The 15,855-nt window shown below is 41.4% G+C and overlaps 1 protein-coding gene across 3 annotated transcripts in view; it reads right to left on the bottom strand.

Moving 5' to 3' along the window:
* Window positions 1-15,855, bottom strand: part of DPYD (dihydropyrimidine dehydrogenase) — a 608,504-nt gene that overhangs the window by 17,772 nt on the left and 574,877 nt on the right. For all 3 annotated transcript variants that reach the window (XM_063136148.1, XM_063136158.1, XM_063136141.1), the window contains one exon: window positions 6,574-6,717. In XM_063136148.1, coding sequence (XP_062992218.1) covers window positions 6,574-6,717 — 144 coding nt within the window. The remainder of the gene's footprint in view (window positions 1-6,573; window positions 6,718-15,855) is intronic.

Genomic DNA, 15,855 nt, shown 5'->3' on the forward strand with positions numbered 1-15,855 from the left:
GCCAATATTATCTGAAATCACCTGGGAGAACACCACTGCAGACAGCCAAAGGTTTTTTTTTTTAAGTGTTAAAAAGTGTAGTGACACGAACCTTTTCATAGTTTATGTATTTTTCATCTACTTATGGTTTCATTCCACACTTAAAGAGAAGAAGGGGATGATTATCTTTTTCTTCTTTTCCTCCCTCTCTTCTCCCTGCCTGCCCCCCCCTGCCCCAACTGCCCTTCCTTGCCCAAGAAGATCCAGGGGCAGAAGCAATCTTCTTTCTGTATATCAGTTGCTGGATCCAAAACCACTGACCTAAATTGGGCCTGCATCCAAATGCAGATGCACTCTAGCTACACTGCATTGGTTTTATTGCAATGAGCACTTCGCTAAGCATCAAAATGTGCATCCCAAAGTAAACCAATGGGGTGCATTTGGATGCACATCTGGTATGAAAGCATCAGATGGGTCATATTTGGACTCGATGCACACTGTTGGATGTTCCCTCAAATCCCTGAAACTGTGAAGGGGCCCTGTGGTTTAAAGGATCTGGGAGGAGGTAGTCAACTTAGAGAATGTGTGAAAGGTATGTCTCAGAAGCTAATTTCACAGACACACATAAATACAAATACATAGTGGTCTTTTGAACACCCAAAAGACCACTATGAGTGAGGATTTGTACCTTGTTTTCTCCCCCAACACACTGTTGTCTGGCAGTTTATTGGAAGTGCCCATGCATAGAGCTTGGTCTAGCCAGTGTTAGAAGGACATTTGGAGCGGGCAGGATTCCACCCCCCTGAAAAGCAAGATATTCCTGCATGCCACAGGAATCTGTAGTACTGTTCTGCTTCTTTCTCTAGTCTGGTGCCCAGTGTTCCATACATGGGAAATACTCTTTACCGAAAAGTGAAGGATAACATCCAGTCCATGCACTGGATATGGCATGCTGGGCCTCCCAGTGCAGCTCACCAAGTCTTGACCAAGGCCTCTCTCCCTTTCTGAAGCCCTGCCCCAACTTGCGAAGGAAAAGAGCAGCAGGAAAGAGGGAACTTGTGGCAATTCTGTATTTTACGGTGAGGATGGGGCTCCCTTCTTCACTGTCCAGAACAGAGACAGTGCTATCCAGACATGGAGAAAAAGATCTTACAATGAAGAGGAGATAAACAGTGCTGTCTTTAGAATTACAGAGGGAGGGAAGTCATGGATGAATATATGTAACACTCACAGGAAGAAAGTGGGATGCATCAGGACTGCTGGTAGAAAAAGACTCTTCAGCCACACAAAGAGAGAGATGTACAGAATAATAGCACAATGCGGATATTCTTAAGTTTTGGGACTGTGTGAATGTGCTGTAGTCCAAGGGTGGGCAGAGTTCAGGTCTGTGGGATCTACTTTGTTGCTTTCAAGAACCCCCATTGGTCCACTCATCAGGAGCAGGTGCAAAATACTCTCTCTCTCTCTCTCTCTCTCTCTCTCTCTCTCTCTCTCTCTCTCTCTCTCTGTGTGTGTGTGTGTGTGTGTGTGTGTGTGTTTCCATCTGAGTTACTACAGATCACGGATTCTAACAACGAAACAAAAACAAAATGGCTCATAAAGCTGCATAATGGCCTGATCATAGACTCATATTTTACAAGTGAGGAACATCAAGGCAAAACAATGAGCAATTGGCACAAGACAGAGACTGGTGGAGTTTGGGTGCATTTTTTAACTGTAATTTCCCCTGCTATTCTGAAACTCTTGGAAATTAGTAACCCTTGCTGATCTTTTGCAGATCTACAAGTAGTTCCCAATTGCCTGTCCCTTCTCTGGTCAAGTGGGAAAGAATAATGAGGATGTATCAATTGTCCTATTAAAAGCTCTCCCCTCCACCACCATTCAAATTACTCAGATGCTTCATTCAAGCAGGGACCTCAGAATTTGCCTTGAAATTTGCTTCGGCAGAAATTTGGTGATAATATTACAATGTGTGAACCTTCGCCTTCCACAATGAAGATTTTTGTTAGACTTATTAAAGCTTCTTCTTCTTTTTGCTACCCTCAAAATGACTTGAATGTCCTATCTGATGAGGAACCTCAAAATTTGCCTTCAAATATTGCTTTAGGCAAAAAGAAAAGATTCCACTGCCCTGTCTTTGGTGTGTGTGTCAGGGGTGTGAGTGTGTGTCTTTTGACATGCCTTGAATATTTCCCCAAGTTATGAACATCCAGACATCCACTTTTTTAAAAAATGATGCAATATTCAAGCCACTTCAAGTGAAACTAAAGGTATACTTTCCTCCAGGTGACTTTCCTTCAACTCACTTAAGATGGGTTAAGAGTAGGAACCGTTCCTTTAAGATGAAGAGAAGGAACTGAACACAGGGATGAAAAGAAGTTCCAACTGAAGAGAGGGGCAGGGAAAAGAAGGATCTAGACTGGTAAAAGGCACAATATTCTGTCCTTGCTAAGATGAGAAAAAGCTGGATCTAAGAGTTTAACCGCTGAATAGGTAAACTTTACAGAAAGGCCAAAAGAGGAAAGGAGCTACAAGGTAAAACAATCATACTGGTGGATGGATCGGCAACATTATTAAACAGGGGAAACAGATAACACTGGCCCTGAAGGGGGGAAAATGAAGTTATGAGAAAAGCTCACAAAATACAGTAAGGAAATAAATAAGGAAATAATATGGGGAGTCAGGAGGAACAGTATTCAGAGGCTATATACAAATAAAAGAACTCTAAGAAAACTCTAAGCCACAAGTACACTCCAGATGTCATGAGGAAATCAGATATTACGGTAATAATATTAAACCTGGTGACAAAGAACACCCCAATGGAAAGAGTTTATTGCTGGCTAAAGTATTTATTGTGCACCAATTTGGAAGATCAGAATGTGGAAAAGGCACTTGCAGGCTGCTTCTGCTCGGCTCAACGTCATAAATGGTATGTGTATTCTAGCGCTCGTCACCCACGATGCAACTTGGTAGCAGTTTCCTTGAAATTCTGAGGTAAATATCTCAAGTGGAGTAAAAAACAAAACAAAAACAAAGTCTGTCATCATTCCATCACTTTATACTGACATGAGGTGACAGGAAGGAACAGAGGACAAGTGAGGTTTGGTGGATTGATGGAAGGAGCTGGGAAGAAAGGGAACTGCATGTGACTCTGGAGACCTCAAAATCAAATAAACCTTGCTCAGATTATGAGAAATGAATTCAGTCTTGTTACTGAATTCCGGTCTATACCCCCTCATTGAACTTTGGGCCGCCATTTTGAACCTAGGGGTGGGCAAATCACTTTTGGATGTGGTCACCCATACATGAAAATTCATATTTCTGGAAGCAGCCTGTGCCATGAAGCACCTTTTATCAGCTTAGGCTGATATACCAACTATGAGCCTACCTGGACAGAGATAGCCTAGTTACAGTTATCCATGCTCTGGTAACCTCACATGCATACAATGTACTTTATATGTGAGGCTGTGATTTGAAAATTGATTGGAAACTTCAGCAGGTCCGAAATAGGGCAGTGAGATTGTTCATAGGAACTGGCCACTTTGATCAAATTACAGCAGTGCTTTGTGATCTGCACTGGCTGCCAGACCATTTCTGGACCCAATTCAAAGTGCTGGTATTAACACACAACGTCCTAAATGTCTTGGGGCTAGATTACCTGAAGGATCAATCTCCTTCCAGTGGCCTTCTCCAAGAGCCAGCACCAAATGAGGTGTAGTGGGTGACTACTAAGGAGAGGGCCTTTTCAGTGGTGGCACCCTAGATGTGGAATGCCCTCCCCAGATAGGCTTGTCTGGCTCGTACATTGTGGTTTTCCAGGCTTCTTAGTGTTTTAGTTTTAAAAATTGTATTAGCATATTGGAATTTGAAAAATTTGGGATGTGACAAAGCTGATGGATAACTGAGTTCCGATCCACAAATTAACCTAGAAGGGGCAGATCAAGTCAATTTGTATTTGAATATGGCAAGGATCAAATTCCTCAAGTATCCCTAACTGAAACGTAACATTTTTGAAGGACATGGTTGTTGTTGTTGTTGTTGTTGTTATCCATTATAACAATTGTAATTGTTAGGTATGTGTAAAGGTCCAACACATCCACGGTCCATTTAATACATTCAGAGAAGTAGGTTATTGCCAACAGTGGTTGTGCCACATATACCAGGTAATACCTAAGAATCAGTGTGGTATAGTGGCTAAAGTGTTGAACTGGGAATTGGGAGATCTGGGTTGCCACTCAGGCATGGCAACCCACTGCGTGACTTTGGGCCAGTCACAGACTCTCAGCCCAACCTACCTCGCAGGGTTGTTGCTGTGAGGATAAAATGGAGAGGAAGAAGACTAGGTAAGCCGCCTTGGATTCCTTGGAGGAAAAAATGCAGGATATAAATGCAATCAATCAGTCAATAAGACTTCTGTGCAAGTATGTAGAGTTTGGGCTAGTATTTCCTGAAAAAGAGCCTCCAAGAGTGTACTCCAAAATACTTTGGTGACTGAGGGGATATTCAGAAGCAGCTTTCTTTATGGTATGGAGGTCTGTTGTTCAGAGAGGGTGGGAAATCCAAGATTTCACTGGGCATGTCTAAAGTACCTCACCTGTTGGCCTCCAGGCCCAATTCATACGTGTGTGCGTGTGTTTGTTTGTGTGTGTGTGCGTATATATGTGTGTGTGTGTGTGTGTGTGTGTGTGTGTGTGTGTGTGTGTGTGTATATATATATATATATATATATATATATATATATATATATATATAAATCTTCATTGGCTGGGTCACCTCTCTTTGTTTGATTGCAAACACGTTTTGAGATCATCTCTATGGAAAAGAAGGTCAATAAGACTTTATTGACAATTACTAAAGAGCAGGTTTTTCTTTAGTAATTTCCCCAATATAATGACTTCCCTCTGGAGGTCCAATCATAGCTCCTTCCTGGCCTTTATATAGTGATGCAAGTCCTATTTATTCAGAAAGGCTCTGGGCATTAAAAGCATGCTTGTGTTTTTAAACTTTCCCCCCTCTTCCCTGACATTTTGGGGTTCACATGGACTTGTTCTTCGATTTTGAATTGGTTGCAATATTTGATTGTAAGCCATCATCAGCTTCAAAAAAGCAGGCTACAATTGCTGTTGTTGGTGTTATTATTTTAAACAGAATGAAATTTAGATCCTGTCCTGTGTTTCCAAAGCAATTTTGAAAATGTTTTTCTTTGTAACCATTTTCCTATCATCTATATTCCCTATTTTTAATATTTCAGGACTTGGAGGGATATCAGTGCCCTGTTTAAATTTGGTTTCCATTTTCATGCAAGTGTTCTGTCCTTTTTCTAGTACAATGCCTATTGATTGTATATATCTTTACTCTCTCTCTCTCTCTCTCTCTCTCTCTCTCTCTCTCTCTCGTGCCCTTTCACTCCTCTGCAACATCTTTTCTCAATTCTCAGTTTCATCTGCCATGGCAAAGCTAGCCTTGACTGAAACTACAGGTGTTTTTCTCCCTGATGATTATATCAATATTTTCCTGCAAGGAAAATAAAACTGTAAACCCCCTAAGGTGACAGAGCCTTTGAATGCACTGAGTCCATTTCAAAATAAATAAATAACAACATTTGTTGGGTATTTCCATGTACACTGAGTGTTTTTATGTACACAGAGGGAAGACATGCAGTCACAATGGTATCAGAATAGAACAGCTTGAACCATCAGTATGATATAAACCACCAGTAGTTGAGTCAAGATATACATGAGGTTGTAGCCCTATTCAGCCATTTCCCCCTCACATGGTTAAAAATAATCATGTGAGGGAAGAATGGGCTGTACCCATTGGCTCGACTGTCACATCCCCAGCAGTCCTGCCTCAGCCTGCTGAATACATGTAGGCTCTCCCTGTAATCTGGAACCCTGATCATGCCTCACTTTTCCCTTTATGCTATTATTAATCAAATGAGAAGGAGGGATGCTTGAAGGGATTTACAAGTTCTGTAAGTCAACAGTGTTCAGCACAGAGCTGCATTTAGCAGTGCTGCACACAATTCCCTTCTTACATTCCAAGCATCCAAAATGGAAACACTAGGTACAACTTTCACAGGCAGTGAGTGGTATTCATCTGTTATCTCACCCCAAAACAACAGGAAATTTGGAGTATTTTGAATCCGTATAAATTCACCTAGATCCAAAACTATCCCAAGATGCTCTCTCTCATCCCAAGTCAACTTGGTCTTCTGTATTTTCATACAATTGGCAAGTAGAATTTGACCACATATCTGGTAGAGATGTGTAGTAAAGTATTAATCATAAATACATTCTAAAAACACATGACCTTCATTTTTCAAAAATCAAACACACTCACAAGGCTGATGTTCCATCTCCAGGGAAATGGACTCATTAGACAAAACAGTCCACAATGCCATTTGATGGAGATATCTTCTCAAGACTTAAAGGCCTTTCTCAAGGCTTCTTTCACTCTTCCAACACATGTGACAAGCACAAAGCTATTGATAAACCAGCCCATCATTGAACCACAACAATTAGTGTAAGAGAGTGTTCATTACCGATAGATGCTCATCTTTTATACATGTCTTTATTTTTATTATGTTTTTACCTTCACTGTTGGGATGGGCTTCTTTGGAACAAAATGTTTTTTCTCCAGTTGAGGAAGTGGGCTGCTCTGTTCCTTCAGTTTCATCTTATTCTCAGCTATTATCTTTTTGCGTTGTTCAAGGTAGGGGCCAAAACTGGGAAGTTTCTAAAAGAAATAAGGCGTATGTAATTATTGCTGCATCAAAATGTAGATGAAAATTATACATCACAGCCTTGGTTCCCCTAGTAGGGTGATCAACTTCCTTGCATGGAGAGTCTTTTCTTCATTCCTTCCCTCACTCCATGGGAAAAGGATGAGGCATGCTGGGCTCGCTCCTTCTAACAACACATAGGCAATCAAAGCAAGGGAGGCCCCCTCTTCCTCCCCTCCATGGAGAAAGGAGAAAGCTTATGGGGCTTGCTTTGTGCCCACCACCTCCAACAAGAGATGAGCAAAGCAGGGGAAAGTATGAGGTGCAATGGGTTTGTCTTGAGGAAAGGACAAGGTGTGATGGGTTTGCTCTTCATCCAATATCACCATCTCCAACATCACATAAATGGGCAAAGCAAGCTGCCTTTTCATCTCTCCCTCCATGGGGAAAGGATGAGGCAAACTGGGCATTAGAGGTTCCCTTCCCAGCAATATAGTGGTGCCACACCATATTGCTCACTTGTTCACAGACTTCTCCCATCCAGCTTGGAAGGGAAGGGGATGGCATTCAATCGGGGGGGGGGGGAGGAGGCATGTTTAAATAGCATGACAGAGGCTAGCAGAGCAAAGTGGAAGTGCTCCAGGCACAAACAGGAAGGAAAGCCTTGTGCAGCCAGATGGTTGATTCCAAGTGCTCGGGTCATCCTGGGGGCACTAGGGATGGTCTTAGCAGATGCATGTGTGCCTGTGGGTGCAACATTGGGGACCCCCAGAGTAGAGACGTCAAAATTTGGGCAACAACAATAATGGGAAGTTTCGTAGTGTAAAGTGATGCTAGTGGTCTCTTCTGCTATGTTAGTGGGTCAATGTGTTTCCCAGTTATTGCATCACGCTGGGGTTTGCATCACTAAAGTCCTGCTGTAAATAAATACAAGTCATTCATATAAATATTAAGCATTTATGATTAAATACATTCATTATTATCCTACAAGGAAAGTCATGAACAAAATAGTTATAGAATTTGGGGGAGAAACCCAGTTTGATTAAGATAATACATTTGTCTCCTCTTACAGCTAACAGATTTGCCCCAAAACTTTAAAAAAGCATGCTCTGAGATTATTTTGACATGGCGCTTAAAGGGATATTGGATCTATTAATATAATGACAGCAAGTTCCAAGCAAACCCCAGAAAGTGCTAATTTTATTCATTTCACTGTTTGACCTCATTGAGCTTCTTAATCTTTAGCCTCTGGGCTTGCTTTCACATAATACAGTAGAGGGGAAGAATACTAAGCTCCAAATGCCGCCAGCCAGAAACCTAGGAATTCTGGTTCCAATTTCTAAACATGCCAGTGCCCACAGATAATGACTGTATGTCAATCCGATAAAGCCAGCTGCAACTCAGGGAGGTCATCATGATCTCTGACCTAGCAAGTGGCACCATGAATCAAAACTGGTTGATAGTGTTGGCCTCTTCGTGGAAAATGGAACATGCCCATGGACAATTGGCTCCCCATTTCCATTGTCTGAAAACATTTAATCAAACAGAGCAAGCCAAGCTAAATCAGAACCATACAGAAGCTCAATGCAGCACAGAAAAAGTGTTTTTACAGGATAGAACTAGATATAACTGCACCAAACAGCCAGACTACATCATTCCCCATCTTCTTTCCTAATGTTTAGGTTTTTTACATTTTATTTATTTATTCATTTATTTATTGTTATTCGTTTTGTACCATCCAACCACATTTATACCACCACCACCACCATGTATTGTAGGTTGTGATTTCCCCCATTTTGGATTCGGCTTGGAAACAAGTCCAAGCAAAATTATTCACATGTCAAATGCACTGAGCTGGAATCAGGCACTTCAAAGCAAACTATCTGTTGCTATTCGAAACCCCTAGTTTTGCTTACAACTTATAAAATACACACCACATAAATCTCTGAGAAAAGGCCACTTAAATTGAGGAACCCTAAAGAATGAAGAAAACTTTCAAAAGCCAACATCATGTCATGCACCAAAACCTAAGTAGAATGTTTTCCAGACCAAACTGGGAGACAGCCTTGAGATAACGATCATTCGATGGGATCTCAAGCGCTCCTAAGCAAATGCCCATTTCCCCATTACCAGCCTTTCGAATACTTTTTGCCTTTAGACTTCTTAAATTAACCTTGGGAGACTCATTATGTCATGATCAGCAGCAGCCGTAGCCTAAATAGGATGGGGTGCAATGACCAGCAAAATTCAGACAATATACTGGCAGTTATTCAAATAATTCAGTTATGTCTTCTTTTCAAAGCAGATTAATTATGCATATTTTCAAGATGGTAAAGGAAAACCTGGGTATCAGCCTGCTCAGAGGCATGTTGAGGGTAGGTGGCTAGGAAAAATGATACCCTCACAGCTGCCCATTGGACCTATGCTGGAACCCTAATATAGCAAAGCACATTTCAGGAATTTAATACTGCTGCCAGTGCAAGAGAAGAAACAGGAGACATGAAATTTGGTCAAGATGATGCTTATTGTACAGTAGCATCCAGCATGCAATAATGGTATTTAGCATTTATACAGGACCTTTGAATGCTCAAAATGCTCTGCTTGTTGTTGTAATCCTTACAACAATCAACACTGCGAGGTAGATCAGCATTATTATCCCCATTATATTGCAGATGAATGAACTGAGGCTGAAAGGTTGTGGTTTACCAAAGGCTACCTATCGAGTCTCTGGCAGAAACGAGATGCAAACTATGGACTTACTAGTTCACAGCTCAGTCTTTTAACCACTACACTGTGTAGCAGTTGTTGTTTTTAATGTTTGTTTTGAGGAAATCCTATCTACCTGAGCAGTAAAAGATGGAATTTAAACAACAGTACTTTTAAAAGGTGCACAGCCGGTCAGTGATGGCTCCTGAAGGTCAGGTGTGTGTAGAGTTAGGAACCTGTCCGTGGTGAAGATTTGATTGATTGATTGCAGTACTGACAGAAGGTTTTGTAGCATGCAAAATGTTCTCAATGTCAGACATGGAAAAAGTCTTTGCCCCTTTGGTTTCAAGTGTTATAGTGTAGTATCCCCATGTCCACACAGCTCCCCGCAATTGTTTTTATCCAAAAGCAAATCTCTTGCACTAGGCTTGCCAAAGCACCTTGTAACTGATGAACTGTACAAATCTCCGGCAACCATGTGATTTTTGTTTCAGTATTTCTCAGGGGATTCATCATTGATGAATTTGTTCTCACTGGATAAGCTAAATCCTACTCATTTAAAGATAGCAGTATCTACCAGTGGAACGGTTTCTATCTAGATATAAAAGCATTAGGCTGCCAATAGAGAACTGACAACATAATGAATCAACAATGAAACCTTAAGCCCGCCAAGCTTTAAGGTGAATAAGCCTGTTTTGATTATAATTTATTCACCGATCAATCTAAAGCCAATTGAGCATATTATGAACTAGAAAAGAGGCTGGTTTCCTAATAGAAACAGTTGCCTGATATCTTCATTTTTAGATTACTCTTATATTTCTATGTGCAAGAAATAGCAGCCATGTGAGAGGAGGGGAAAGATATATGACCAGAACTATGACCTACCACTGACCTACCACAAATACAAATTCAACAAAAATAAATAAACTTTTCTCTGATCAGCCTATTGCAAAATGAATGCTTTTGTACAGGTTTACTAACTTGGCCAAATATTTTCTCCACTTCCAAGACTTAGTACTTTAGGGACTCTAGAAGGATTGGGAAGCAATAAGGCCAGCAGGAATAAGATGGAAGTCCAATGAATAGGACTAGATGGGAAACCATTGCAGATTTCAGAAGAAAGGGCAGTGAGAGTAGGGAGACCAGATTTATAGCATGGTTCAAAGGCCCATTCTCAGATATTTTCATGATCAAATGTCAAGGAAGCAGCATGGTTTAAGACTCTTTAGTTTGGTGATTCTTTTACACCTCATAACTACATCAATGTTTATGACCCAGGCCAGTTGACATTTTTAATGTGTCTTTGGCATGCCCACTTTGTTGTTTAAAAATAGTTTTCCCTGGAGTAGGAATGACTTTCTGGAAAGGCACTGTTGTGTTTGTGGAGAGTGGGTATTCTGTGTTTCAGTGGATTATTGTGTCCCTAGGAGAAACTCTCTGTTATTTAAAAATGGCAACCGTATACATGCACATAGGAGGTTGGATCCAGGATCTGCCTTCTGCAGGAGAAAGGCCCTTCTGTGAGATGAAGGGCTCCTCTTGAAGAAGGTCCAGCCCTCTGATTTTTGGTGATTCCCTCATACCACAGCTCAACACATTCAACAAGGTCTCCCAGTGATAGAAGTAAGATCTGAAAAAAGTAACAGAGGAACTCAAAAGTACAATATTGGTATTTTATGGTGAGAGATTCAGGATAAATAAAAGGAAATACTTCTCACAGCACATAGTTAAACAATGGAATTCAAGTTATTGTGCATCACAATATGGTATTAAAAGGGGACTGGACAAATACATGGAGGATAAGGCTACAAATGGCCATATCAGAGGTGGTATTCCTATGTACAGTAGTTGCCAGTAGAGGTGTGCTCCGCTCCGATTAGAATCGGAGAATCAGAAGCGAATTGGCCTGCTCCACCTTGCCCAGATGCGGAGTAGAAGTGGACCGCGGACCCTTAGAAGCACGGCGAAGAGAAGCGGCCATAGGCGGAGCGCTTCTCTTTTTGCGGAGCGCTCCGATCGCCTTTTTGGAAAATTTCGCCCATAGGATTGCATTGCGGAAAAGAATAGGGGATAACTGTGTTGTTTTTAAAGCTATCTTTCTGAAACTTCTTGTGCTTAGAGAGTCGTGGCTGGGGGTCATTTTGAGCCTACTCTCAGCTCTCTGCGTGGTGCGGTTCGCTTGCTATAATTTTTGGAAAAATCGGGTAAAAACCCCGGGAGAGGTACCTTTTTGAAGTGCTGAGAGGCAGAGTCATGATCACATGATCCCAAAGTTGGAGGAGGGGATAGGCAAAACGGGATACTAGTAACTTGGGATACTGGGAAACTTCTCTTTCTTAGTCTGAACAGACTTTTCCCAGTGTTTTTTAAAACAGTAGCCCCATCAAATGCACAAACACAACCTAAAATCATATACTAAGCAAATAAATAACAGATAGGAAACACAGCACTGCTACCCACCCTACCCTTGGTGAACAACTGAATAGATGTGGTGCAAGAGGATGAGGTCCCCTAGGGCATGTGGACGTGCCCAGTGCACACATACACTGTGTCCTGCCCTGGAGGGTCATCAGAGCCTTCCAAAGGTTAACCAGTGGAGAAGCAAGCTATGCCTATCATGAGTTGAAGTGTTAGTTTGCTTCTTAAAGAATGGTCCCTAGACAGGGCCAGTCAAATTGGCACAGTTCCCCCTCTCCCTGGGCACGTCCACTTCCCTCTTACTGGTAAAAGACAGATATAGCCTTTTTTAAAAAAATCTTCCTGTTGTTTATTCAGCAACACTGCTACCCCTCCTTTGTTTGTTTGTTTATTTATTTATTTCATTTTATATTTACACCCCATAGCCCAAGTTCTCCTGGCTTTTCCTCTTCAGTGAAGTCAGGCAGGCTTTCATTGTGGTTCAACTCCTTATTGTTGTTGTTGTTGTTGTTGCTATTAATATTAATTAGTACTGCTATTAACATTATTATGTTGTTGTTTAGTAATGGCTGTGATCACAGTGCAGTTAATCAACTCTGAAGCAAGGATCACAAAGCTTTACTCTTATCCTCCTATCCTCCTAGTTATGGGATGCAAAAGAAAAGGCATCTCTCTGTGCTGCTCCCACCTCACAGGGATGGTTTGCATTACTGGCTTTGAAACTATCCTTGGCTCACTTCCTTATGCCCCCAGAAAAGTCTGCTGCCTGCCTGCCTCCCCTCCCTCCTCCCCTGCCCGCCTCGCAGGGATGGTTTGTGTGTGTCTTGCTTTGACTCAGGGGAGAAGTCCTTCCTGCGCTCACTTAGACTTTTTGAAGTTCCAAATCCATTTTTCAAGTGTGGAAGAAGATTCATATAGGTTTATCTCTACTCCCCAATTCATGGCATGTTGGGATTTCCTTTGAAATGGCCCCATTGAGCTGTCTGCAGCTTTAAATCCCTGAGATAGTGGGGTGTCCGATTTTCAAAATTTTCCCCAAAATCAGGGGATGCTTGGATTGGCTTGAGTCTTGGCGTGCGTGTGTATACGTCCATGAGGTGTCATGGTGCCAAATGTGAGGTTTCTAACATGAAAATTGACGTAGTTCTAGCATGGGACTTGATTTGGGGTGAGTTAAAAGGTTAAAGCCCCGCCAAAAATCAGGGAATGATGGGATTTGCTTGAGGCTTAGCATGCAGGTGTACCCATGGATAATCTATCATGGTGCCAAGTTTGAGGTTTCTAACGTGAAAATTGACAGAGATATTGAAAGGGGTGTGAATTGGGGTTATGGGTGGTGCGTTAGAGGTTAAAGCCTCGCCAAAAATCAGGGGATGGTGGAATTTGCTTGAAACTTGGCATGAATGTGGATCTAGATGGCATCTGTGATGGTGCCCACTTCAATTTTTTTTATCTGTCAAAATGTCGGGGAACAGTCCATGTCTGAAAATTGGGTGTCCGATTTTCATAAATTCCCCCAAAATCAGGGGACGCTTGGATTGGATTGAAGCTTGGCATGCATGTGTATATGTCCATGAGGTGTCATGGTGCTAAACTTGAGGTTTCTAACTTAAACAGAAAAAAAGTTGTAGACTTTTTTGGATTTCAATGCAAGCCTATGGGGGGGAAAGCGGAGCTCCGATCCGGATCTGGAGCTCTGCAGCGGAGCAGACTATAGGCGGAGCGGGGCAGAGCGAAGCAGCCCGATCCACAAATTGTGGATTTGGAAGAGAAGCGGATCAGGGGGTCCGTGCACAGCCCTAGTTAGTGGGCAATATGGGTGGGAGGATGCTGTTGCATTAATGTTCTGCTTATGGTTTCCCCACGGTCAGCTGGCTGGCCACTGTGTGAACAGAATGCTGGACTAGATAGACCCTTGGTTTGATCCAGCATGGCTCATCTTATGTTCTTATTTGTATTCATCTTTCCTCTCCATCTTGTGCCAATCAGAATAAAAACTGTGAGTAAATTCACTGTTTTATGTTGCTCTAGTTCCATTTATCCATTTCCATTTTTCCCCCTGTTCAGTCAATGATTCTTCATGTAAGCTTTACTTCATGTAAGCTTTTCCAATAATGCAATTCAATTAAGGTTTACTATTAAAAATAAACTTTATTTTTTGCTTAATCCTTTTTTTTAACAAAACATTTCTCTTTGTAGCTTGTACTCTTTGCTTCTTTGTTTTAGTTTTTTCTGATATTGTACAAGTGCCCTCCCACATATGAGTCCTTTTGGCCTCTGCCTTCTAAACTAATTTGCTTTCATGTGCATCCCATTTCATTTGTCTGCCCTTTTAACTAAGTTATCATAAATGCAAGCACTCACTACAACTTGGGAGAACTGGCTGCAATACAGTGTAGGAAATAGATTTACCAAGACATCATTTTAATAGTTCAAGGAATAGATCACAGACATTCACATAAAGGGAAACTCAAAGCAGGATTGGAAGGTTCTACTCCTGTAGGCATTTGGATTGAACATCAGTGAAATGCCCCTTGGGGGTGTTCCTGCATTGTGTTTTGCCTACAGAATTCCAAAGGAAATAAAAAGAATGTTGAAGAGATTAATGAAAGTTCATAGGGGGTTGGGGGTTGCTTGCCCATGTATTCAATTTTTAGCTAAACAAGGAACGTAGTCAAGAAATTTTGCCCCTATTACCAAAATTCATCTTGGTGCCCTCAATATTCCTTGGGCACTTTTATAGGAACCTCAAAAGTTTTCCTCAAAATTTTGGTATGGGTGAAAGTCAGCATCAACTCTATCAACAACATCTGTCTCTTTGCCTTTGCTCTTCTATTAATGGCAACACTCTTCTCTCTTGTTTAGGCTCCACACAGTGCTCTTGATCTGGTTTCTTTGTCATCTTTGAAACATGAAAAGATTTGAGGGATTGTTCTTTGCTGCAGTACAACAGCATTTGTGTCTGGTGTGGTCTCCTTAATATGAAATATTCATCACAAAAAGGAGACTTAAACACAGTTCTGTTAATCAAATGCTTGATTAACAAGAATGCCAAAGTGAATGATACCTCTGTGGCGGGAAGTGGGGAGGTGTTGAGAAAGGAGAATAACCGATAAAGATTTCAACACATTACTGTGCCACTTCATGAACATCTGGCAGTCTGTCACTTAATAGACAATAACATCTTCTCTAAACAGAAGAGACTTGAAGTCATCAGGGATTCCTTCAGCTCAGTTTGTGCTTAATGTAGGCTGCATTCCTATGCCCATTTACCTGGGTGTAAGTCTCAGTGAATTCAGTAGTGCTGACTTCTAAGCAGACATGTCTAGGATTGCACTGCACACTACCTGATTTCTGTGAGTTCCATAGATCATCATATTCATGACACTGTGAAGTGAATGGCTTTCTACTTATTCTCTAACCAGAACATGAAAAAGAAATTAAAACACTGGCAAGCACTTTTGTCTTCAGTTTGTTGGACATGTATAAGAAAGGACTCCCCACCCATTTATGTAAATGAAATTCTGACAGCTTAGCAGACTAAGTTGTAACAATGATGACAGCAGCCTTTCTATTAATAAATACCTAGCATACTAACAAATGCTTCTGCTTTCCTCTCCCTTTAATAAATATAGAAACACTGTGCTTCTGTGCTGGCAAAGTTTGTGCAAATAGCAGTGTGGATCTTGGAGCGTTTTCACAACTGATTATTACAACGTTTTTCTGTTCTGTAAACCAAATGAAAAAGCATCCTATACAATAGGCATTTGCTCTTAAAAATGCCTATCTTCTATTTTCTGTCTCACATATAATAGTGTTCAGCAAGTATATATTCCAGACTCTAAGACATCCTTGGTGTTACTTTTGAAAAGCACCCTCAGAACTTAGTTTTCACTGAAGTGGTTAATGCTGTGTCCAGTGCCATATACAGCCTGGGGCTTGTTGGGGCGTGGCCACAGGAAGCGACCTTCTGGCCCAATTATAAGGTGGTGAAGGCTTATGGCTTGACCACTCCCTGCTCTCCTCCC

This window comes from Elgaria multicarinata, chromosome 1 (genome assembly GCF_023053635.1).
Source record: "Elgaria multicarinata webbii isolate HBS135686 ecotype San Diego chromosome 1, rElgMul1.1.pri, whole genome shotgun sequence".
Lineage (NCBI taxonomy): Eukaryota > Metazoa > Chordata > Lepidosauria > Squamata > Anguidae > Elgaria > Elgaria multicarinata.